Consider the following 27,168-nt stretch of genomic DNA (forward strand, 5'->3'; position numbering starts at 1 on the left):
GGTCCATGCAAATGAATAAATCATTAGTCAGTGTTTCATCCACAAAAGTTAGAAGTTTTTTTCTCACTTGTCATCCGTGTGCTGTCAGTGCTCAATCCGTTTTTTTCACAGTAGCAGCTATTAATGATGTAAAAGACCATTTAGTTTGGTATGTTACAGAATTGCAACGTATCTCTAAAAATCAGATGCTGGACTGTGTCTCTGTATGGCATCTGATTTTTTTTCTCTAAAAAATTGTTCATTTTCACTGCCCCATTGAATAACATTGGTCCGAGCACAATTGATTGTTTGACGGACAGCACTCGGACCGAAAATATGGTCATATGCACGAGCCCCTAGAAGAGCTCTTTGATTTAATCATCTTGTTTCACTGAATGGGGACATGTAAATTTATGGGATGCCTTGTTAGTTATCTATTACAAGTCATAGAACCTAAAAGAGATTTTTGTAGATGGATAGATTAATAAAAAAAAAATCTATACTGTTTCTATGATATTTATATATACACTCACCGGCCACTTTATTAGGTACACCATGCTAGTAACGGGTTGGACCCCCTTTTGCCTTCAGAACTGCCTCAATTCTTCGTGGCATAGATTCAACAAGGTGCTGGAAGCATTCCTCAGAGATTTTGGTCCATATTGACATGATGGCATCACACAGTTGCCGCAGATTTGTCGGCTGCACATCCCAAAGATGCTCCATACAAGGCAGGATGGATCCATGCTTTCATGTTGTTTACGCCAAATTCTGACCCTACCATCCGAATGTCGCAGCAGAAATCGAGACTCATCAGACCAAGCAACGTTTTTCCTATCTTCTACTGTCCAATTTCGATGAGCTTGTGCAAAATGTAGCCTCAGTTTCCTGTTCTTAGCTGAAAGGAGTGGTACCCGGTGTGGTCTTCTGCTGCTGTAGCCCATCTGCCTCAAAGTTCGACGCACTGTGCGTTCAGAGATGCTCTTAGGCCTACCTTGGTTGTAACGGGTGGCGATTTGAGTCACTGTTGCCTTTCTATCAGCTCGAACCAGTCTGCCCATTCTCCTCTGACCTCTGGCATCAACAAGGCATTTCCGCCCACAGAACTGCCGCTCACTGGATTTTTTTTCTTTTTCGGACCATTCTCTGTAAACCCTAGAGATGGTTGTGCGTGAAAATCCCAGTAGATCAGCAGTTTCTGAAATACTCAGACCAGCCCTTCTGGCACCAACAACCATGCCACGTTCAAAGGCACTCAAATCACCTTTCTTCCCCATACTGATGCTCGGTTTGAACTGCAGGAGATTGTCTTGACCATGTCTACATGCCTAAATGCACTGAGTTGCCGCCATGTGATTGGCTGATTAGAAATTAAGTGTTAACAAGAAGTTGGACAGGTGTACCTAATAAAGTGGCCGGTGAGTGTATATACTGTATATATACACATTAGTTTACATTGCTATTTATACCATGTGTATCATTGTTCTCTTTGCATAGATAATAATAAACTTGGCACTCAGTATTTGAACAAAAAAGAGCTTCCTTTTATTTGTGCATCCAGACAAAAATGGTTATTGAACGTTTTCGGTCCGTCACAGGACCTTCATCAGAACATTCCTTAACATGAACTGGATGTGAAGGGGTGCTCTGTAAGCGGTCATGAGCGTCCAAATTATAGGGACCGGCTGCAGCGGGTATGTGCTGTAGACTAGCTGGGCATCATAAGCCAAGGACAGCGCAAAAGGCAAAGGAAAAACTATTGCAAAAAGAACCGCGCTGTACCCCAGTGTGCGAGTGCGCCATGCAGCAGGGAGGAACGTTCTTAGTATCTCAGGTGTGTATATATATATATATATATATATATATATATATATATATATATATATATATATATACATATATACAGTATATATAGTATATTGGTCTATATTGCTATATACACCATGCATGTAAGCTTTCTCCTCGCATCTTAGTATCTCAGGTGTGTATATATATATATATATACAGTATATTGTTTTATATTGCTATATACACCATGCATGTCAGCTTTCTCCTCGCATCTTAGTATCTCAGGTGTGTATATATATACAGTATATATAGGTTTATATTGCTATATACACCATGCATGTAAGCTTTCTCCTCGCATCTCAGTATCTCAGGTGTGTATATACATACAGTATATATATTGGTTTATATTGCTATATACACCATGCATGTCAGCTTTCTCCTCGCATCTTAGTATCCCAGGTGTGTATATACATACAGTATATATATTGGTTTATATTGCTATATACACCATGCATGTCAGCTTTCTCCTCGCATCTTAGTATCTCAGGTGTGTATATACATACAGTATACAGTATATAGGTTTATGTTGCTATATACACCATGCATGTCAGCTTTCTCCTCGCATCTTAGTATCCCAGGTGTGTATATACATACAGTATATATATTGGTTTATATTGCTATATACACCATGCATGTCAGCTTTCTCCTCGCATCTTAGTATCCCAGGTGTGTATATACATACAGTATATATATTGGTTTATATTGCTATATACACCATGCATGTCAGCTTTCTCCTCGCATCTTAGTATCTCAGGTGTGTATATACATACAGTATACAGTATATAGGTTTATGTTGCTATATACACCATGCATGTCAGCTTTCTCCTCGCATCTTAGTATCTCAGGTGTGTATATACATACAGTATACAGTATATAGGTTTATGTTGCTATATACACCATGCATGTCAGCTTTCTCCTCGCATCTTAGTATCTCAGGTGTGTATATACATACAGTATACAGTATATAGGTTTATGTTGCTATATACACCATGCATGTCAGCTTTCTCCTCGCATCTTAGTATCTCAGGTGTGTATATACATACAGTATATATATTGGTTTATATTGCTATATACACCATGCATGTCAGCTTTCTCCTCGCATCTTAGTATCTCAGGTGTGTATATACATACAGTATATATAGGTTTATGTTGCTATATACACCATGCATGTCAGCTTTCTCCTCGCATCTTAGTATCTCAGGTGTGTATATACATACAGTATACAGTATATAGGTTTATGTTGCTATATACACCATGCATGTCAGCTTTCTCCTCGCATCTTAGTATCTCAGGTGTGTATATACATACAGTATATATAGGTTTATGTTGCTATATACACCATGCATGTCAGCTTTCTCCTCGCATCTTAGTATCTCAGGTGTGTATATATATATACAGTATATATAGGTTTATATTGCTATATACACCATGCATGTCAGCTTTCTCCTCGCATCTCAGTATCTCAGGTGTGTATATACATACAGTATATATATTGGTTTATGTTGCTATATACACCATGCATGTCAGCTTTCTCCTCCCATCTCAGTATCTCAGGTGTGTATATACATACAGTATATATATTGGTTTATATTGCTATATACACCATGCATGTAAGCTTTCTCCTCGCATCTCAGTATCTCAGGTGTGTATATACATACAGTATATATATTGGTTTATGTTGCTATATACACCATGCATGTCAGCTTTCTCCTCCCATCTCAGTATCTCAGGTGTGTATATATATACAGTATATATAGGTTTATATTGCTATATACACCATGCATGTCAGCTTTCTCCTCCCATCTCAGTATCTCAGGTGTGTATATATATATACAGTATATATAGGTTTATGTTGCTATATACACCATGCATGTAAGCTTTCTCCTCGCATCTCAGTATCTCAGGTGTGTATATACATACAGTATATATATTGGTTTATGTTGCTATATACACCATGCATGTCAGCTTTCTCTTCGCATCTTAGTATCTCAGGTGTGTATATACGTACAGTATATATAGGTTTATGTTGCTATATACACCATGCATGTAAGCTTTCTCCTCGCATCTCAGTATCTCAGGTGTGTATATATATACAGTATATATAGGTTTATGTTGCTATATACACCATGCATGTAAGCTTTCTCCTCGCATCTCAGTATCTCAGGTGTGTATATATATACAGTATATATAGGTTTATATTGCTATATACACCATGCATGTAAGCTTTCTCCTCGCATCTCAGTATCTCAGGTGTGTATATACATACAGTATATATAGTATATTGGTTTATGTTGCTATATACACCATGCATGTCAGCTTTCTCCTCGCATCTTAGTATCTCAGGTGTGTATATATATACAGTATATATAGGTTTATATTGCTATATACACCATGCATGTAAGCTTTCTCCTCGCATCTTAGTATCCCAGGTGTGTATATACATACAGTATATATATAGGTTTATGTTGCTATATACACCATGCATGTAAGCTTTCTCCTCGCATCTTAGTATCCCAGGTGTGTATATACATACAGTATATATAGGTTTATGTTGCTATATACACCATGCATGTCAGCTTTCTCTTTGCACCATAGTGTCTCAGGTACATGGACAGAATGGGCAGCTGTCCAGCACACAGGAGATAAGGTAACAGGTTGTAGGTTTATGAGCTCCTTGTATCTCCTGAGGGGTCTTCTCTTCTCTCCCACCTCTCATCGTGTTCCTCCTTTCTGTCCCACCTCCCTTTAACAGCACAAGCACCAAGAAGAAATGACCAATCCCCCACCCACCATATACCTAAACGGTTCCTGCCTCTGCCGTTAACCCCTCTCTGGCCACCCTCCTAATTCCTGGTGACTCTCTCCCTCCTGGCATGACCAAGCAGTGCTCTGCAGTGGCTTCTGAGACACCCTGGAGACATCCTCCCTCCCGGAGTGAGCTCTGCTAAGTAGCTTAGTGTGAGGTAGTGGCTGAGACAATCCCCAGCACCAGGCACACAGCCAAGGGGAGCAGCTCGTCTCTGCACATCATCCAGGGACGAGGTGGGCATCGCACTGTGGACTTTTTGCTCAGAGGAGAAGTCCAGAGAGCAGAACATGGCTCTTGTATGGTGAAGACATAAGCTTTGTGTCATTACCCCTAACTCTGATTTTGGGGCACCTACTTGAAGACCTCCCCCCAAAATCAATGCCAGCAGGACCCCAGAGCTCTAGTGATGTCACATCCGTTGCCCAGGTCTGAGCCCCTCTTGTAGAAGCTCTCCTCCTCCTCCTCCTCCTCCTTCCTCTTACCGCTTCTCGCCTTCTGCTGGGCTCCAAACTTTGGCTGCTGGATCAGCACCAGGGACAGCGCAGGATGTGCAGCAGCAGCCGCAGCAGCAGCAGCGATCAGTGCTGATGTGCTGGCCAGACAGGGGAGCAGCATCATGCAGACTCCTCCGAGCCTCCTCATCGTCACCATCCTGGCTCTGCTGGAGCCTGCTCAGGTACAGTAAACTAGCTGGGTTCTGGCTGGCAGGTCCCAGCACATTCTCCCTGTGCATGCTATGTGAGGGATGCCACCAGGGTCCATTCATCTTGGTGCTGGGAAGAGGTCCATGCTACACAGATCACTGCATGTGCTGCTGTGACAGGCAGCAGGCACAATCTGGAGGTGGCTTCAGTTTGGGGCAGAAGAGGGGTCTGTGATCAATGGTGTATATGGTCAGCACTCACTGCAGAGAAAGCCAGGGAGGGAGTCAATGAAGGAGGCTAGGAGAACTTTATTTGAGGATTGTAGGAAAGGCAGCCTGCACAACCCAAATAACTTCCCATGGAAAGCAATAGATAGCTGAAGAGAACTGCTCCTGACAGCAGCATTACCATGCTCTAATCTGTTTACTGCTCCAGGCTGGAGGCTGGCCAGACCTTGCTGAATTTCACACTAAAGCAGAATGCCAACTAATCCTTGCCCTCATTCTCCTCAGACTTTAGACAGAAGCCCAGATATCGGTGTGGGTAGCTATAGCTGGCATGTCACAGGAGGGGATGCTGAGGGATATGCACATTGCTTTCTTCTGATGTCTAATTACATCTTAATGAAGTGTAATGGGCTTGGCATTTAAAGTCAAGGATTCTCTCCTTAATGTCTAAGTAAATGCATAGTGGTCATGGGAAGGCAATCTGGGTTATTGGACTGAAATGCGTTGGTAACAGAAGTGATGCGGCGTATGGGTAAACAGCTAATTCCTCTCCCTGGTGCATCTGAAATCCAATTACTAAAGCACCATTTATTTTTTTAGATGAATACATGAATATCCGGTCCTAGCACACATAGTCCCTAGTGTATCGTCTTACAGACAGAGTGATCTACGGATATGGTTGTTTAATGTGACCGTGTGTCTATATTTCCATGATTACTGGTAAATGTAAATGTCCTTGTGCGTCTAAATGTCCATATCCATAATGCATACATATTTATATCTGAGCGATGGTATTAAACACATTGAAATAAAAAACAAAAAATAATATAATCACATATCTGAATGATTAATATGACTGTTTTTGGCAAAAAAAAAATAAGATTTATGGATTTATTTTTTATTTATTTCTCCATTTCTGTAGACATTTGTATTTGTTTTATGTACCAGTAATGCTTTCTGCGGTCTGGGGTTGGGTAGAGGAGCCTTCAGGGTCTGATTGGTTGCATAGTAATCCTGTTTGTGGAAAATCTCCACTGCCAGCCGGAGTCGTGGACCAGGGTAGTTTGCGGCGCTACTGCTGTCGTCCTCTTTTCTTTTTTTTTTCTTCTTAGTGTTTTGACAGGTAGAGGAATAGGAGTTAAAGAGCCCACCAGCAAAAGTATCAGGTCTCACCGATGATTTATGTGTTTGGAGAGCAATTAAGATGACACCGCTCTGTTCATACAGCTTTCTTATATTGTCACTAGTTTGTCGGATTATTTTCATAACTTTTAAAGTATGAAATTGATAGACTATGATGCATTTAACAATAAAATACTTGTAATAGAATGACTGAATTTGTCCTATCGGAGGACTATATAGTATATTTATTTTACATGGGACTGCAAATTGTGGCTGCTGGCTAATATAGTGTACTGTAGACCCAAAGACAGTCCTATCCCATGCATTTTTCTTGCTCAGAACAACTAGTGCCTTCTTAAGACATGTCAAGTTTCGTTCTATTCTGTCACCCGTGACAACTTAGGTCCTATTGTATTGGGAGGAACAGTTTGTGTCAATATAAAGATCAGTGTGTAAAAATGATCCAACATGATGAATGGTACTTTTGTCAGATCCCTTAAAGTAATAAAACCAGAATTGATTTGCAAGTTGTTTTTTTTTACATTAAATGGAAACTGTTCTTGGAAATTCTTGTCTGAGAGTTTCGGAGGAGCATATTTGACCTAGTGATCCATGAACTATACTTCCAATATGGTCACCTTCAGATCACCTTGAATATTAGAAGCCTGTACATATGGATATGTTTGATTGATGCTCTCCATGAGTCCAATGTAACATTTTACAGTGAGATTTCATTTCACAAACTTCTGTTTATTATAGATGTTCTTAAGGCACGCCTAAGGTAGAAGTAATGGAGATCTGGGACATTTCCATAATTTATAGTCATTATTAACATCCAAATCCTGATCTGTAATATACTATGTCACAATTTCTAGACACTGACAGCTGTAACTGGAGAGTTAGCGCAATTTGTAACGTGAATTATTATGTCTTTAGGCCTGAGCCATCTGTTTGTTAAGCCTAGTTTTACTTTGATAAGTTAATTGTATCGTGCATGAAAACTTTAGTCAACTAAGCCTTCTATCGGCAGACAATGGACCACCCACTATATCATTAACAATAAAGGATGTCGCTGACATCTACATTAAAAGAACCTGCATATTATACAACTGCAGTAAGTGTTTCCCTATATGTAATGCTGAGTATATGTATTAAAAAGAAGACAATGCTGGGATACGTGCTTCAAAACTTAGAGTTACACCCGGACCCCTTCATGTCTCGGGGGGTCAAAGGCCCCTTTAGATGTAATCTCCTAAATTGGTCTTTTAGAAATTCTGACCATAAATGACCAGGACGATGATTTTAGAAATCACTTTGGATGTCTTTGTGACCTGTGCGGAATAGTGAGTCTAGAACTCTAGATGATGAAGTTATTTCCCAGTTGTATTAGAGAAGACTTTTCCCTAAACCTGAAAAGAAAAATATTACAGCGAAAATAGTCCATGGAGTTGTCATGTTACCAAGTGAATACAATCTTGTCCATTCAGAATAAAATATCTAGATGTTAAAGAACAACCCTTTCTCAATCTGAATCTTTGCCTCCGTTAAAATAAAAACACCTCTACTCACCTCCTGTGGCGGCGCCGCTCCGGCGGTGTCTGCACGTGCGTTCCAGGGCTCTCGTGAGGTTGTTATGTCATGTGAGCTCTGCACCCAATCAGTGCTGGCGTCACTGTCCTCGTCCTCCGATGTATAGAGGAAATGAGTGGCAGCCGTAGCTCTGACTTCCTCTTGATTACTTAGACATCTGAAAGTGGGGACAGTGACGGCAGCGCTGATTGGGAGCAGGATTCACGTGACATAACCTCACAGTGCCAACACAGCTAATATGGCGGTGAGTGTTTTTATTTTAAATGGGGGTAACAAAAAAAATGAGATTGAGAAGGGGTTGTCCTAATAGTAGTGGACAATCCTTGTAATTGTATACGTGTTGTAACTTGGGAGCCTTTGGGTGACCGCTGTGTGACAGATCGCATTTATCACATCCATGCAGTAGAAGAACATGTGCATTGAAAGTATACTTCTTAAAATGGGAGCCAATGGCAGACAGATGGACAGTAGATGGCATCCAGTGAGCCACCCGTAAGACGTGCACATTTTGTTTTTCATGTTTGTATAGCATCTGGTATCATTCTTGATACAATTTTGGCTTCAGAAACATATTAAAGGGAATCTGTCGGCAGGATATCCCCCCAAATACCCGTTGTAGCTATTTTAAAGACAAGTCCAGTGATATACGTTTCAAAGGCCAATCTGTTCCTCTGTTACTGAGAAATCAGCATTTATATAGATATGCAAATAAGGCTGAAGAGCTATTTCTAGGTCCGAAGCCTTTGTCACTCCAGCTCTACTCCCTGCCCAGCGCTGCCTCCTACTGCTTGATTAGCAGTCTCTATGTAATGTGACTTCGGGAAAAGCTGCCGTCAGTCAAGCATGAAGAGACAGCCCTGGGAAGGAAATAGAGCTGGAGTGACAGAGGCTTCAGATCTACAAATAGATCTTCAGCCTCATTTGCACATCAATTCAAGCGCTGATTTTTCTGTAATGGAGGAATAGACTGGCCATGTAAGGGTATTGCTGGACTTGTTTCTGTAAGAGCTTCGGGCGCATATAACTAGTTTGTGGGATAAATCATTTTGACAGATTCCTTTTAAAGCAAGTGCACATCTATTCACTCATTACTTATGTCTTGGTGAAAATCAACTTGGTCACCAAAAGAATTACAAATCACCTCTTAAAATCTATATAGGGGAAAAAAGGAATATCTTACTGTATATGCTAACCAATATACCACTCAGGAGTCTGGGAAAGCTAGGTGACAACCAACTCCTTTCACCTATTGCTCCTCCAGATTGATTTTTTGCGGGAGTCTATCTTTTAAAAACAAAGAAATGAATATGCTGCAGGTGAGGTTGGGGTTAACAATGCACTTTCAGTATGGATTCTTAGACAAAGCATGGCACCCCCTGTGGCACATGAATGTGCAGGAATCATTTGTAATAGTTTGTCAAGACTTATTTGTCAGTGTGTGGAGGAATTGATGCTATCTGTGGACTCGTGTGGATGTAGGAATCAGTAGAGACCCTTATACCTACTATCTCAATTATTATAGATGGGGTTTCTTTCTGCGGTAGTACCACACCCCCTGAAGAAGGAGACACCACTAATTAGGCTTAATGAAGATTTAACGCAACATATATGTGTGTTTCAAGCAGTGACATGTGAGAATTATGTGTATGGAATAGCCAAGTATGATGAATGATGAATGATGTGCAATGAATCTGGAGGTAGAGGTTGTAGCCGAGCTATGCCATAATTACACAGAAATATCGAGATGGACAAAATGTAGAGAATGCTAAATACTGTGATGAAAATATACAGTAGGGTGAATCCACATCCTTATGGGTCAGCAGTGTAGGGAGCCATTAGATCTTGTGTGTGCATGCCTGTGCCTGCCCGAGTCAGTCCGGCTCCTCTCCTCCGCTGCACAGTCTTTTTCATCTACTTCTTTCCATTCCAGGGCAAGCATTTTAATCCACTTATTCCATTATCCTGTATTGCGTCTGCTGTGAATTTACAGCACTTTCTGTAAATAAGGTCTAATGTGACATTTTACCACATACCCTTCAACATTTACTAGCAGCTCCCTTATATTACAAGCAAGTGCTTGTTTTGGCGGTGGAAATGCAAGACTGCACAACCTTGCATTAAGCTTGGCAAATGATAGAGCAGATTCCCAGTTGTGCTGGTACAGAAATTCCAATGAATAGGTAAGAGACATGATTATATCGATTCAGTCCGGAATGGTGAATGGCGGGTCAGGTCACCCGCAGAGACAAAATGACATGCTCTGTTCCGATGGCTGTCTGACAAGTAGGAAATCGGCACACCGCTGTACAGTAGACTGTGATGGCAATCTTGTGTGTTTGTTGCTTTTCCATTTTATTTCTACATTTGTCAAAAGGATCACATTTGTGGGGAAAAAAAATCTGAAATGTAAATGTAGTGCAGTTGCCTATTGCAACCACCAGGTGGAATCTAGTTCTCACTTTTTTTAAAGCAACACTCCAGCTTTTTTTTTTTCATTTTACCCCTGGAGTGGTGCTTTCAGTCTCATGTCCCTGACTCAACTCTTATACTTGCGTGCCACCATTTTTACCTTTTATCACCGCCTCATCCATCGGTCTCTGGCAGTTTGTGACCTCCCGGTGTTTCATGGAGCGAGCCGGAGGTCACTCTTTAATGCGATTCTATGAGAACCTCGTTCTTGGTCTCATAGACTTGCACATTGAGGGCTTATGATGTAACTTCTGTCTTCTGGACAGTCAAAATTTGCAGTCACAAGGTGGTGCCGCGGGACCTAAGCGGAACCTAAAAAAGGTGAAGATGCCGGAGTATATACCGTGAGCAGGGACCTTTCATGAAAAGCACCACTCCAGCACTGAGTAAAAACAAATGCTGTAGCAGTGCTTTAAAAGGAATCTGTCAGCAGGTTTTTGCTACCTCATCTGAGATTAGCATAAAGTAGGAAAAAAGACTCTTGAGTTCAGCGATGTATCACTTAGATTACTGGGAGAAGCAGTTGTGACAGAGCTTTTAGATGTAACAAATAGCAGAGCTCAGAAAGCTGCCCTCACCCATACCACTGCTGTCTCTGAGGGCGTGGTCAGACTACATGGCACGAGGGCACTAGTCTGGTCAGTGATTATCTCCTGGTGATAAAACAATAATTATATGGAAACAGCACACAACTTAATAAGCAACATATCCTTGAATTCTGTGTTTCAGCCCCTATCTCATGCTGTCCTCAGATGTCATAGAAAAAACTCTACTGCACATTCCCTTTAAGATGCATTTTATACATTGACATTTTCTGCTAGGCTCCAGCTGTGCCCACAACTACATTGCTGATTTTTAGCAAATATCTACCCTATATTTTTCAGACTCTGTTTAGTATTATTCATGTGTCCTTAAAACGTGCTCTGCACACAAAGAAGGATGTTTCTGGCAATATCACCTGCTTCCTGCTCTGTACATAACAGAATCATGGCTTCTCTTTATTAGGAAGCCATGACAGCTATTCTTAACCTGTTTTCAAGTGAATACAGGTAAATGCCATTAATGGGATCCAAAAGGTTTCTGTTAAGGATTCCAGTCCTCTTTATGGCTAGCATCGTGCTGCAAATTTTACTATTCTTTCCATCCCCAAAACATTTCTTTGACACGCTGACAGAAGTGAAGGACAGAGCGTAACAAAAGAGTTACTCTGCAGATTCAAAGTCTATTTTGACTCTTTTACTCTGTAAATCCATCACTCCATCAGTCAGGAAAATGAAATCAGTTGTGAACATTTAGTCATAAAATAATGCTATTAGCAGTGGTGTCCACTACTAGGACAACGTCTTCTGATATTTCACGCTGGGCCTCAATAAAATAAAACACCTATATGCACCTCTTGTGCCGGCGCCGTCCTAGCAGTGTCAGGTTCCCAGGGCTCTTGTGCGGTGTTGTGACACATGAACCAGGAACCCAATCAGTCACTGTCCCCGTCTTTGTACGAATTGAACATCAAGAGGAAGTCTGGGCTGCAGCTGCTCTTTCACTTCCTTTTCATGTTCAATTTTATGAAGACAGGAACAGTGGCACCAGCGCTGATTGGGATCCTGGCTCATGTGTCACACCACACAAGAGCCCCGTGAATGCGAGTGCTGACACCGCCGGCATTCGAGGTGAGTATAGGTGTTTTTATTTTATTGGGGCAAAGCGTGGACAACCCCTTAAACCTGTAACCTGTCAGCTGATATGTAACAGCCGCTGGTGAGGCACTCTTCTGAGGCTCCCTGGCACGTTACATGAAAGTTGGGGTCCTGGCTGGATGCTTGGACTTTTACTGTGAGGGCACTGCACTCGAGAAGGACGCATACAACTAATGTTGCTGGTTTGCCAGGACCAGATGTTTCATAGTTCAATCAGGGAGACCACCGTTCAAAAGTAAACTCTTTACTAAATGTCAACTTGGTAAGCGTTATGTATAAGGGATAGCAGGTACATGAAGCATTTTCCTCACAGTATCCTCCTTGGTAGCATAATACAGGGCTATTTGCATCCACTGTTTGCCCCTATTTCGCCACAACACAGCTTTAGTTCCACAGTCCTGATCAACAAGCCTCCTTTACTTGTACAGCGAGTCCGCATCCTATTTCTTCCACTACTGGCACCCTGGAATGTCCACTCGGAACCCTTCACTAGTCCCCTGTACTCAGTCCTGTTTAGGCCCATTACCTCACAGTGATACAAGCCCGAGGTCTCGCGGCTAGGCTCCTTTCCTAAGACCCATCTCTGGAAAGCTATTCTATCTCTCTTAGTCAATGATCTTCAGGATCTTGCTATTCCTCTCCCTCGGTCTCCTTTCGCTTGGGGTCTCTCACTGCTCACTCAGTTCTCAAGACCCTATCCTCCTTCCTAGCTGGAAGGGGTCATCAAAGCAAAAGGGGGCTACTTTGAAGAACCTAGAATATAAGACATATTTTCAGTTGTTTCACACTTTTTTGTTAAGTATATAATTCCACATGTGTTAATTCATAGTTTTGATGACTTCAGTGTGAATTTACAATTTTCATAGTCATGAAAATACAGAAAAATCTTTAAATGAGAAGGTGTGTCCAAACTTTTGGTCTGTATTGTATATCTTGAGAGAATTATTTGAGATGGCACTAGTAGGCATATACTTGTTGAATGTTTCTCAGATTACACAGCAAAAGCCTTCTGACAGATTTGAAGTGATATCACTGCTCACCTCTTCGTCTGTCCCTGCACAGTGACCTCTGCACAGATCACAGATCATGCCTAGGAAACTATCTGACAGAAATGAATGGACATTTACAGGCTTTTGTTTCCAATGTCCTTATGAATGCAGTAGGAGTATACCTCTGAGTCTTAGTATATTCCCATTAAGCTGATGACAAAACATAGCACAATTTCCACAATGTTCTGTAGGTTACACATACATTATTTGTGCCTGGCATTCACAGAAGTATACACACCGTATAAATGAAATCAATTTATCTGCTTAACGAAAGCTCTGACCTTTTAATATAATTAACAAACTGGTAGCTACCACCTCTTAGAATAACTGTTGACTATATACAGAAAAAATATAGATACACAGTGCAGAATCTTCTGATGGAGTTACCAGATATTATGGTAGTATATACATTTAAAGGGAATGCGTCATCATGTTTAAAACAGGATTTTATGTTACGCATATTATTTAAGAGATGTTTCAATAAATGAGGAACACGGTGGTTCTGAGTCCGTGCTGGCCAGGGTTCAAAGGTACGATCACACATGAAGGTGAAGCATGAATGCGGTTTATGTCAACGCGTTTCAAAGTTTTCAAACCTCTTCATCAGGACCAAACCACAATGATGATCAGTGTGCTTTCATCCTGATGAAGAGGTTTGAAAACCTTGAAGCGCGTTGACAGAATAAACCGCATTCATGCTTCACCTTCATGTGTGATCGTACCTTTGAACCTTGGCCAGCGCAGACTCAGAACCACCACATTCCTCATTTATTGCAAAGTATCTCCTTGGTGGTCCTGCTGCAGCCATTACATAATTCTATAGGAGCTGGGACTGTCACAACCGGATCGGAAGAGTGTACCTGTTATATTCCCACCACTTGGTTATCATATGACACCCTATTTGCACTTTTTATCTTTCCAGTTTTACCATTTGATTTATTTATTAGATGTTGGCATTTCTTTTATATCACAATCTTTATTAAACCCTTTAGGATACAGACAAATTTTATTTTTGTGCTTTTGTTTTTTTCTCCACTACTTCAAAGAGTTCAATGCTGTTAGAGACAGAGGATGGCTGTTTAACACAGCCAGCATTCGCCATGTGTTGATCGGGCTCAGCTCCTGAGCCTGCTCCACATACTCACACCTGCTGAATGATATGGAGCGGGGAGAAGTAAAAAAAGTAATATTGCAATATTTACATTGACCAATGGTTTTTTTTTTGACTCATATTTCCATTCAGGAAGAGATTTCAGCAGGCTTCTTATCATCAGAGGCAGAATTATTATAATTGGTGACACCTCTATACATAGCGGATAACACAAGATCCACCATTTAATATGTCGTGACACAGCTGGCTCTGCTCCCCCTCTTTTCCCTTCACAATGATCTTTGCACACACTCATTAGATGCTTCAATGGAAAAGATAGGATTGGGTCTTTTCATTGCTGCCAATGTTCACGTTCACTTCCTAAAGCAAAATGAAGGTAGAATCTAACAATGCCCTGGTGGCCAGTGTGAAAATTGAAAGATTTCTAAATTATATTTTTAATATTAATTGTGACATGGAAAAAAAATAATTTAAACATATTTTTAAAAATACATTTAAAGCAAAAACTTTATTTAATCGAAAAGTCATTTTCTGATTACACATTTCCTTCAAAAAGAAAATAGCCTTTACTTTTACTTTTAAAGTCTGAGTTCATATTAGAGACATATTCGGTTTATAATCTCTTGGCCAGAGATAAAAGCAGTCATAAGGAGCTGGACGCCCTTCCTGACCTGAACCACACTGACAACGTGCTGATCTGAATAGATCCATTATGTAAAGCAGAGCAGTCAGACCCTTCACACTCCCTTCAGAAGCCTGATTTCCAGCTTTCTCCCCATTATGAACTGAGCGAGGAAAGGGTCAGCGCGGCCATCCAGTAAAATGAAAAATACTTTATTCAAAATCCATTAAAACAAGCGGCTCTACATAGAAAACATTAAAAACTAACGCGTTTCTGGTGCAACAAACACCCTTAATCATAGTTCTCAGCTTTTCATTCAATATGCAGGCATGGTGAGCCTTGTTTTCCTTTTTCCAATGTTTCTTCCAATTACTTCATATAGGAAAAATCTGCCAGCCGGCATCTGGAAGACAGTAGGGACCTGCATGTCATTAACACATTAGACTCCTCTTGGACAGAGATGTAAGTTCTTCCAAACTAATGAGGTCTAAGTGGTAACGTTTCTCCTTGTGGAGAGTGACATACCGGCTCTGGCATGCCAAGGTAAGGAGGCTGATTCGCCGTGCAAGTCACATGTCAAAGTTTGTTAAAGGGTCAATAATGACTTGTAGGATCGCTACTTCCAGCAGCTGGCGCTATATAGAGCTCAAGTCCTCTTCCTCTCTGAAGAGAGAATTTGCATATTAAATTTCCCAGAGGAGCATTGCATGGCAAATAAGCCTCCTTACCTTGGCATGCCAGAGCCAGTATGTCACTCTCCACAAGGAGAAACATTACCTCTTAGACCTCAGTCTAAAGGCTCTTACCTAACCTCTCACTTTTTTTTTTGAGACCCTAGATTTGCATTGGGAATTTTAATCTGACATGTCTCTCAGATTTTGTGTAGACTACTCAATCAAATCCCCAAAATTGGATATGTGCAAAGCCCCACAAACTATCATAGGTGCAAATTCTATCTGTGAATTACATGAATACTGCTAATACGTTATATATATATATATATATATATATATATATATATATATATATATATACTGTCTCAGATGAGGGATGATGTGTGTGATAAGTTGAGTATCAAGGGATCCTTCTAACAAATTTTTAAAAGCATGCAACCTGTTCAACATACCATTATAGAAAATTCTTGTCACATGTTCCTGTCTTAAAGCCCTATATTTAAAAGGACATTCTCATGACCACAAAATATGATTACGGCAGATCTAACACTTAAAGGGAACCTGTCAGCAGGTTTTTGCTACCTCACCTGAGAGCAGCTGAATCCAATAATGTTTCACTTACATGGAGCCGTTCTGACAAAATCTGAGCTTTTTTTATTTAGAATGAAGCAGAGCTGAGAAAGCTAACCCCACCCACACCAGGCTCTCTATATACAATGTGTATAGAAAGTGAGCAGCTTATCACAAGAGGGGGTGTTACTAGACCAGGAGGCACAAGCTACTGGTGCTAAAACATTCATTGCAAGCAAACAAAACCACAGAGCTTGATAAGAGCGGCAACACTGAAATCTGTGTTTTAACCCCTACAGCATACTGTTTTCAGATTGCATAGCAAAACAGATTCCCTTTAATAGTCCTAGCAAACTGCTAATTGTGCACATTACACAGGTCAACAAAAAAAAAAAAATTTTCTGGTGTCCAAAATATTTTAATGAATTTGGGGTATTTTTGGGGTGCTGATTCTGAATATGTCATCAGTTTTGCCATATTGGCTCAAGTTTTTGAGATTTTTGGTATCTTATTTATAGCACTTGTTGGTAAATGCGACGCATCATCTCATTAATTTCTTTGGATTAGTACTTGAACTGAGCAGTTCTCAATATAGTTTTGTGTTAATTAGTGTTCTAAAAGTTTGTTCATAGCTTGATTTTTGCACTAACTTTATGTTGTTGTCTGTTTTCCAGTGAAAAGCATGAACTCATCAAGAAGAAGTTGTCTTAACGATCCAGACTCATTCTGTTACATTTGTGGTGAATACACACTGCCAAAACATAGAAGAAACATAACAGACTTCATAAAAAAAGTGTATTTTGCCTATTTTGGGGTTATGCTTGGGGACCAAGACAAGTTTTGGGCACCACACATAGTGTGCAAAGCATGTATCGAATTATTACGAAAATGGAGCAAAGGACAAAGAAAAAGCTTCAAATTTGGTGTTCCAATGGTGTGGAGAGAGCCAAAAAATCATCATGATGACTGTTATTTCTGTGCAGTGCAAGTGCAAGGATTCAATAAGCATAAGAAACGAAAATGGGAGTAACATGGAATCTGCAAGAAGGCCTGTCCCTCATTGTGAAGATGTGCCTGTACCTGTGTTTACTATAAATAACAGTCATCATGATGATTTTTTGGCTCTCTCCACACCATTGGAACACCAAATTTGAAGCTGTTTCTTTGTCCTTTGCTCCATTTTCGTAATAATTCGATACATGCTTTGCACACTATGTGTGGTGCCCAAAACTTGTCTTGGTCCCCAAGCATAACCCCAAAATAGGCAAAATACACTTTTTTTACGAAGTCTGTTATGTTTCTTCTATGTTTTGGCAGTGTGTATTCACCACAAATGTAACAGAATGAGTCTGGATCGTTAAGACAACTTCTTCTTGATGAGTTCATGCTTTTCACTGGAAAACAGACAACAACATAAAGTTAGTGCAAAAATCAAGCTATGAACAAACTTTTAGAACACTAATTAACACAAAACTATATTGAGAACTGCTCAGTTCAAGTACTAATCCAAAGAAATTAATGAGATGATGCGTCGCATTTACCAACAAGTGCTATAAATAAGATACCAAAAATCTCAAAAACTTGAGCCAATCTGGCAAAACTGATGACATATTCAGAATCAGCACCCCAAAAATACCCCAAATTCGATGAAATATCTTTGGCACCAAAAATGCTGTTGACCAGTGTTAGTGTTCTAAAAGTTTGTTCATAGCTTGATTTTTGCACTAACTTTATGTTGTTGTCTGTTTTCCAGTGAAAAGCATGAACTCATCAAGAAGAAGTTGTCTTAACGATCCAGACTCATTCTGTTACATTTGTGGTGAATACACACTGCCAAAACATAGAAGAAACATAACAGACTTCGTAAAAAAAGTGTATTTTGCCTATTTTGGGGTTATGCTTGGGGACCAAGACAAGTTTTGGGCACCACACATAGTGTGCAAATCATGTATCGAATTATTACGAAAATGGAGCAAAGGACAAAGAAAAAGCTTCAAATTTGGTGTTCCAATGGTGTGGAGAGAGCCAAAAAATCATCATGATGACTGTTATTTCTGTGCAGTGCAAGTGCAAGGGTTCAATAAGCATAAGAAACGAAAATGGGAGTAACATGGAATCTGCAAGAAGGCCTGTCCCTCATTGTGAAGATGTGCCTGTACCTGTGTTTACCATAAATAACAGTCATCATGATGATTTTTTGGCTCTCTCCACACCATTGGAACACCAAATTTGAAGCTTTTTCTTTGTCCTTTGCTCCATTTTCGTAATAATTTGATACATGCTTTGCACACTGTGTGGTGCCCAAAACTTGTCTTGGTCCCCAAGCATAACCCCAAAATAGGCAAAATACACTTTTTTTTACGAAGTCTGTTATGTTTCTTCTATGTTTTGGCAGTGTGTATTCACCACAAATGTAACAGAATGAGTCTGGATCGTTAAGACAACTTCTTCTTGATGAGTTCATGCTTTTCACTGGAAAACAGACAACAACATAAAGTTAGTGCAAAAATCAAGCTATGAACAAACTTTTAGAACACTAATTAACACAAAACTATATTGAGAACTGCTCAGTTCAAGTACTAATCCAAAGAAATTAATGAGATGATGCGTCGCATTTACCAACAAGTGCTATAAATAAGATACCAAAAATCTCAAAAACTTGAGCCAATCTGGCAAAACTGATGACATATTCAGAATCAGCACCCTAAAAATACCCTAAATTCGATGAAATATCTTTGGCACCAAAAATGCTGTTGACCAGTGTTATAGTTGCCATCAGCTGCTCATTTAATCATCAATGGTCCCTTCAGGAGACTTATGTGTGGGTATTTAAATGAAAGGGTTGATCAATGAAAACAAGTTATCAGTAGTGATCTCTGAGTATTTTAGTTTTTGTCGGCGCAGCTGCATGATTTACGGCTGCTAGCCAGCCTGAGTACATGTGGGGGTGGCCTGATTGCTAGGGAATCCCCACATGTAGTCAGCCTGTCTAGCAGCCGTAAATCATGCAGCTGCATCAACAAAAACTAAATCACTGAGCACTTAAAAATACTCGGAGACCACCCGAGCAACGAGTTTACTCACTCATCACTAGTTATCAACTATCCCCAGGATCATTGACAATAGCTGATCAATGGGGGTCCGACCTCTGTTTGGCAGATCAGGGAATTTGTATTCATTATAGGGAAGTTTTTTCCCCATCAGAAAATGTAGTGGCTAGTTGCCCAACCGCTGCTCCATTCATTTTTTATGGGGCTCCACAGGGTATGAGCTGAGGAGCGGTTGGGCATGCGCACTGTCACTCCATTCCAACAGGGATAAAAGTTAAAAGAATTCTACCAATCGGACCACAGTAACACTGTGTTCCAAAGGTTTTGTCCCTCTTACAATTTTGAGTGTTCCTGATAGATTTTTTCATGCTGATTTCAGAAATGACTTCAGATTTTTCCTATCACGTAAGGCTTTTGAGAAATGATATGAAACATTATAATATTCTGTTATAATTCTAAAAACTCATATATGAACTTTTTCTGGAATAGTATATTCTGAATTTTCCACTGAAATAACATAAATCGCTGATCTACACATATGCAAGCACTTATTCTGCGAATTGCACACAGGTGCAGTGAATCATTCGGCTGACTGTGTACAGAACATAGCACATCTCCTGGGCTGGGGAGGAATCAAAAGACAATACTGACATTACAGCAGGGGATCACAGCAATATGTCACTAAAAATGCATTTTCTACATTCTCACTTGGACTTTTTTCCAGCCAATCTGGATCCACCCACGCCTATTAAGTGGTTAAATGCCGCTGTCAAACTTGGACAGCGGCATTTAAATGCACTTCCAGACACCGGTCAGGAAATACACGCAGTGATGACCCCGTCACATGATCAGGGGTCATCACTGCATTGCTATCACAACCAAAAGTCTCCTCGAAACCTCTATTGTTGTTGATGGCAGATTGCTATGAGCGCCACCCTGTGGACGGAGCTCATAGCAAGCCTGTAATTCAGCTACATAGGAGCAATCTGAGCATCACCTCTATGTAGCCGAGGCGAACGTGCTATAGCAGCTTCTAGCCTCCTATGGAGACTATTGAAGCATGCCAAAAGTAAAAAAAGGGTTTAAAAATATTAAAAATCTTTTTTTAAAAAGTTCAAATCACCCCGTTTTCGCCTCAATCAAAGTAAAACAATAAAAAAATCAAACTTACACATAGTTGGTATCGCCGAGTTCAGAATTGCCTGATCTATCAAGAAAAAAAAGAAATAAAATGATCGCTAAACGGCGTAGTGATAAAAAAATAAAAATGCCAAAATTGTTTTTTTTTTACGCCGTGACATTGCATTAAAATGCAATAATGGGCAATCAAAAGATTGTATCTGCACCAGAATGATATAATTAAAAACGACTGCTGGTCTTGCAAAAAAAAAAACCCTCACATGGCCATATTGACGGAAAAATAAAAAAGTTATGGCTTTGGAAAGAAGGGGAGCGAAAAACAAAAACGAAAAATCGTAAAAAGCTTCGGTCATCAAGGGATTAAGAACCTTACGTGATACAGACTTTTGGAGCAGATATTCGTGTTCAGCATATCAAAATCTATAAGATACAATAACATTTTCTCAGGGGACAAGAACTTCCCTGAAATGTGTTGCGCAGTGGATCAACAAGCTATCACTTATACTGTGGGTAGCTTGGAGAACTTGTCTGCAGCGGATAACCCCTCTCGAATAAGAAGGACTGAAGGATGATCTCTACACTGCCTCTTAGCGGACGATCCCCTTACCAACAGGGCTTATTACCCCTTTTAGAGGAACTTTTCGGCCTCTTGCCCTGCATTTGCACTCTGTAAGGCATCTCAGTTTCCATTTCATGGCTTCAGCAGCGCTCTGATATTTCCCGGTTTCTTGTTGCTCCTATTTAATTGCTTCTATATGTTTAGTTTTATTGTTTTGTGAAACTGCACCAGAAACAACACAAATCCTGGTTCTGTATGGAGAATCAAGGTTCAGGAAGAACTAAGATCTGGTAATAATGCAGCTTCCAAGGTACGCCATGCTGATCTTATGGATATTTATGCGTCAGCTTCTGAAGTTTTAAGTGTCTTCACTTCATATAACTGCTCATTCAGCCTGCGTTCGGAGCGCTGTCTGTCAGTATCACAGTAATATTAGTCTCACGCCTCCTGATTACTTGTCTTCTTTGCATTCGCTGGCAGTAATAAATCCAAAATATGATCACAATAAAATCCCTGTTTTTTCCTGTTCGTACACAGGTCTAGAATATTGATGAGTTTTGTTCCTCTTTCCGAGGCGCAGACTTTAATAATTACAATCTACTTAAAAGTTCTGCATTGATGAATAACTTTTTATTTATATATTTTTGCTGAAATTGAAATAATTGCTTTTTCGGCAAATCTGTACAAGGTGATGGATATAGTCGGAGATTTATGTCTCTGGGAGCAGAGCAAGAAGCTACAGAACTGAGCGCTGTAGGAATTATACCTGACGGGTATTGATGCAGGATCACTAGACAATGTGAAGGTTAGCGCACACACACTGGCAGACACACATACGCATCTCAACCTCTTTAATGGTATGTAAGAGGGTAATTGGATTTCTGATTAGCTGGTCGCATCGAGTATGCGCAACCCACATTACCTGCTCTGACACTTCATATTATGCTCCAATCTATGCATAGTTTATCAGGGGTTTCCACTCACATCCTATGTACACATGAAAGACAACATTTTTACATTTTATTTTATTTGCCAAAGCATATACTTTAGCCGTAGCGTTGTTGAGTTTGTCAGCTAAACTTGACCGTACAGATTATAGGGGTTATCTGGGACTATCTTACTTCTTTCTCATGTAGTTAAGAACTGATAGTTGCCAACTACAAGCCTGTTCTGCCCAGTTCCAGCTCAGAGTGGTCACGGACCAGCGATTCTACTGCTTCATTTGACCTCACATCAACAGAGCAGATTTTCCTCTTCTTGATTTCTCTGTCAATGCAGCATCTGGCTCCCCGCAGTAAGAAAGCAGGGAGCTAGCTGTCAATCAGCATGACATCTGCAGTAGCCACCTACCAACAGAACACAGGAGAAGAGAAGAAGTTGCTCTGTCAACGTGACATCACAGAATCTGTGCTACGAGCAGTTGGTGATCGCTATAAGCCAGCGGCAAGCAGAACAGTTCTTAGTTCTTAAGCCCATGGAAAAAAATAATATACCTGGATTAGATAACCACTTTCAATAGCTGCTCATTATGGTATCAGATTCTGCTATAAACACACATGATCAGGTTGTATTGAATTACTTTTTTTCATTGCGAGGGATAGAGTAGGACTGTGTTCACATGCAACATTTTTGCAACATTTTTTTGCAAAACCTGCTCTCTTGGCAGCAACAATGCTGCTTTTTAGCTGTGTTTTTGTGTGCAGTTAACACGTGTAATTTTCCTACAGCGCATGTTTATACAGTTTGTTGTGTTCACCAAAAATGCAGCAAAACTTGTGTTGTTCATTTATTGCAGCAGTTTTGCACTTTCCCATTGATAAAATGCTGCAAAAATGCTGAAAAAATTGACACGCTGCAGATCTCAAATTCAATCAGGGAAAGAAACAAGTGTGAGTGCATGATATTCCTGCAATCTCCCAGCTTCTGCTGGTACTGTAAAAACCAGCTTCTTATTTACTAAAAAAATGATGCTGAGACACTGTGTGTGAACATCGCCTAAAAGATGGAACGTAGACACGTGTTGCTACATTTATCTACAAGATTTGTTTCATCTCACAGTAGATTCATTAGTCAAAATAAGGAATCAAGCCAACTTGAAGGGTCTTCATAAAATTGCCAGTGATCACCTATATTTATGCCATCACTCTGTTTAACTACTTGGTTGTGACTGATTTGCTTACAGTCAGGGCTGGACTGGCCATCGGGCACTCCTAGCAAATGCCAGAAGGGCCGGTGCCACTAGTGGGCCGCTGCATGCCGACTCACCCCCCCCCCATTTTAAACTTTGCCTAGGGCCCCACTTTGCCTAAAACCGGCCCTGCCTACAAGTGTGCAAAGATATTATACAGTCACCATGTGACAAGTGGGCCTGTGTAACTTCATATGCCAGGGCTGAATTTTAGTCCCAGTCCGGCCCTGCTTACAGTAATGGGTGAAGGCTCTTTAATAACAGAAATTAAGGAAATGTGCAATCAGAAAATTACCTATTTTTACATCAGGTTTTTGTTTTCGATGTACGTTGGAAACATTTTTGGCAATTTTCCATAACAAATCTTTATCAAAATAACAATTAGAAACCTTGCAATTTTCTAATTGCGGCTTTTCTGCACTTCACTTGTACATTAGCAGCAGTGAACAGATTTTGACAATATCTTTCATACTGAAGCATCTAATGAGAGTGTGCAAAGACCACTGTGAAGGAGCGCAGGGAGCGGGGTCAGCTGTGATCTCACCTATTGTGATTGTTGGATCCTGTATTAGCAGCTGTGCATAGAGCTGTTACCCGACATTGTAATCCTGCCTCTGATGATAAGGAGCCTGCTGAAAACACTTCCTGAAAGACCATAAAGTATGAGTCTAAAAAAAGCCCCAGGGGCCACTGTGGAAACTGCAAGATTACTAATTTTATTAAAATCAAAACCATGATATGGAAAAATTTAAAACATTGCCAAACTATTTTTAAAAATGGATGTGATACAAAAACCTGATTTGAACAATAGGTCCATTTCTGATGATAGTTTCCTTATAAGAAAGTATAAATTATACTATAGCCTATGTCTGTGTAAGCATACAGGTATATCAGCCACTTGCTGGCTGCAGAGCGTTGTGGGCACGGTGTTGTGTGCCTGAGCTGTGTTTGTAGTGCGGCTCTCGTTCAAAGTGAGTGAAAATTATTCTACAAGTTAGTCTTATTTAAGGGAATGAACATGATCTGGGTCTGAACTGAAGCACCAGACGCAGCCCCATTGATATGAACAGCTTTGTGCTACAATTAAATAGTTTATTTCTCCTTATCATAGAGTCCAGTCAGAACCCCAACATTTTTTACATTATTTTATTGCATTAAATACAGACTATAGTGCCAAGTGATGTATTTTTCTATATGACAACCAGTACTGCACTCTACAGGCAGGTGGCAGTGGTGAGCTGTGGAAGTTGTCACTCTGCCGCGCGCCTGACTTGGTAACAGATCTGGCGGATTTTGGGATCAATATGCAGTTCCTCACATAATTCTGTCTCTCGCTGACAGATGTTTTCTGCAATCCTGCGCAGCTAGGGAGTAACAGATATGTAATTATCATGTAGATATCTAGAAGAGCACTCATTGCAGAAAGCATTGCTTATAAAAGTTTACACAGAAAACAATTGCTGTTAATTATAGATTTATTACATTTACTTCAAGGCAGTCTTAGGACCAGAGAGGAGATGCTGAGGATAGGGATAATAATTAGGCCCTGTTCACATAGATTTGCATGTACAGTAACTGTAAAGTGGGTTGTGTCATCTTATTAAATGGGTACATTTGCTAAGTACTTGCACAGACATCCCCCTGTTCTCAAGAAAATAGGGATTTTTAAAAATTTTTTATGGTTTACTGCTTGTTGCCTTGGTGATCAGCCACCTTTGCACTCTATCAGCGGTGGCTGGTTACCTAGGCAAGGAGCATGGGAGGTAGAGCACAGTTCAGACCAGGAATGAGAAAGGGAGGGATGATACAACTATTTCAGCTGACAAAGGGATTTTAGGAGATCCATCTCCATTAGCGTCTTCTCCTTTCCTTTCCAATATGCCATGATAGGTTCACACTTCTACCAAATGTATTAGATGGACCATTTTTATACCATAAACCAGAACCATGTATATTAATATGAAACTGCAGACCATTCCCCCATAATAATATCCCACCAGAGTCTATACATTTATTACATATCAAAAGATCACCTTTGAGTGGAGTTCCCCATGTCGTTACATTGCCACGATCAGCTTTTGGTGAGCTTTTGATGTTGCAGAATTTCTTGCTTTTTTTTACTTGCTTTTTATAAATGTATTTTTTTTACCTGCCTTTTTGTCTCTTGTTGGTGTTGTGCTTTAAATAAAGATGCTTTGTTTTTGATACTTCCTGGTATTTGGCTTTGGTAAAACTTTGCTATACTTAGGTGCGGATTACATGAGTTTTTTATGGATTTGTGCCACAGATATACACTAAAAACGCATTTGTGTTTTTTACATGCAGAATTTTCACATCTATGGCAAGTCTATGGGGAAAATCCAGAGAGAAAACTCGGTGTACCCAAGAGAAATTGACATGTTGTGGATCTGAAACACGAACCGCAGGTCAATTTACACTGAGTAAAAAAAGCGCAGTGGGTATGAGGTTTCTGTAAATCCCATCCTCTTTCCTGAAACTGTAAGACATTGCGTTTTTGACCCAACAAAAATATGCAGCATCAAAAACTCTTTGTGGGCACACAGCATTATCTACGTTCCCACAATGAGTTTTTTGTGCATTTTTAACACTTTATATATTTTTTTGTTGTGGGTCAAAAACACAGCATCTTACAGTTCCAGCAAAGTGGATGTGATTTATAGAGATCTGATCCCTGCTGAACTTCTTTTTACCTGCCCTGCAGGTAACCTGCACCCCATTAAAATGAATCGAGGACCCAAACATCTGGTGTTTCCCATGCTGTCATCTATAACACAGCACGAGAAACACCGGCTTGGATTGGTGGTAATGTTACATGTCACAGCGCTGCGGTTCCCACTTTGTCACACAGTTGATAGTGTCTGAGCCAGCAGCTGTGACCAGTGGTGAAAAGGTTATTACCGCCAGTCACAGGCGTCAGCTGAAGAGGTTACTACTCTGATCATCGTATGCCTGGTCTCGCTGTTAGCAGCAAGAGCTGACGTACGATGATGAGTGTATTCACCAATACTTGACACGGCTGTGATGGAATCGGAAGTTCCCACATAGTACAGCTTGTTGATTGGCTGTGCTGCAGACTTTCAACAAGCTTTGTTTAGGCTGCCGGACCCAAACAGTAACACAGACCTCCGGGAGAAGTCCGTGTTCAGGATCCTTGCACGGACAATATTAGTCTGGTACAGACCCCGAATTTCACCATTCGAGTTCACCCATCTCTACTGGAAAGCTGTAGGTTGCAGATTTCTGCTTTTTGACCTGATGCTTATAACTCTTGATCTGTTCTCAAATTGTTGGTCATTGCCACAGTTAGTAGATATTGTGCCTCATTCCTGGTAATCAGCAGTGCCATGATCTACACTGGTGGTTGTTGGCCTCTTTCCACTTAGGCAGTATTCAGTGTATGATGGCCAGTGCCCAGAAGTGTACATGACATGTAGCTCTCCCTCTGAAAGGTTTGTGAAGAGATGAGGGCTGAATGGAACTCCAGCACTACACAGAGCTTCCGCCTTAGCCCTTACTAGGGGAGACACTGGTGGCATTTCGTTACTTGATCCCTGCATCGCGGCACTATTTGCTTCTCCTGGGGCTACTGTACAGGTGTAGATATCTTACATTTAACAAAGGTGAGGAAAAAATCTGACCAGATGACTGAGTGAGAATGCTTAGAGGGGTTCTACACTACTGGAGAGACCCTGTTGATCGTCCTCAGTTTGATGAACAAATTAACAAAAAAGACAGACTTGCCTTCCGTACCCAAACTGCTGTGCAGTGTGAGCACTGTGTCCCCTGGTTATGCTGTGAG

At 40.5% G+C, this 27,168-nt stretch overlaps 1 protein-coding gene across 1 annotated transcript in view; it reads left to right on the plus strand.

The window, feature by feature from the left end:
- The first annotated feature begins 4,648 nt into the window (after positions 1 to 4,648).
- OLFM3 (olfactomedin 3) overlaps positions 4,649 to 27,168 on the plus strand; it is a 336,476-nt gene continuing 313,956 nt past the window's right edge. Inside the window, exon 1 of the mRNA XM_077277425.1 lies at positions 4,649 to 5,312. Within this exon, the coding sequence (XP_077133540.1) occupies positions 5,253 to 5,312 (60 nt within the window). The 5' untranslated portion in view covers positions 4,649 to 5,252. The remainder of the gene's footprint in view (positions 5,313 to 27,168) is intronic.

Source organism: Ranitomeya variabilis, chromosome 8, assembly GCF_051348905.1.
Source record: "Ranitomeya variabilis isolate aRanVar5 chromosome 8, aRanVar5.hap1, whole genome shotgun sequence".
Classification (NCBI taxonomy): domain Eukaryota; kingdom Metazoa; phylum Chordata; class Amphibia; order Anura; family Dendrobatidae; genus Ranitomeya; species Ranitomeya variabilis.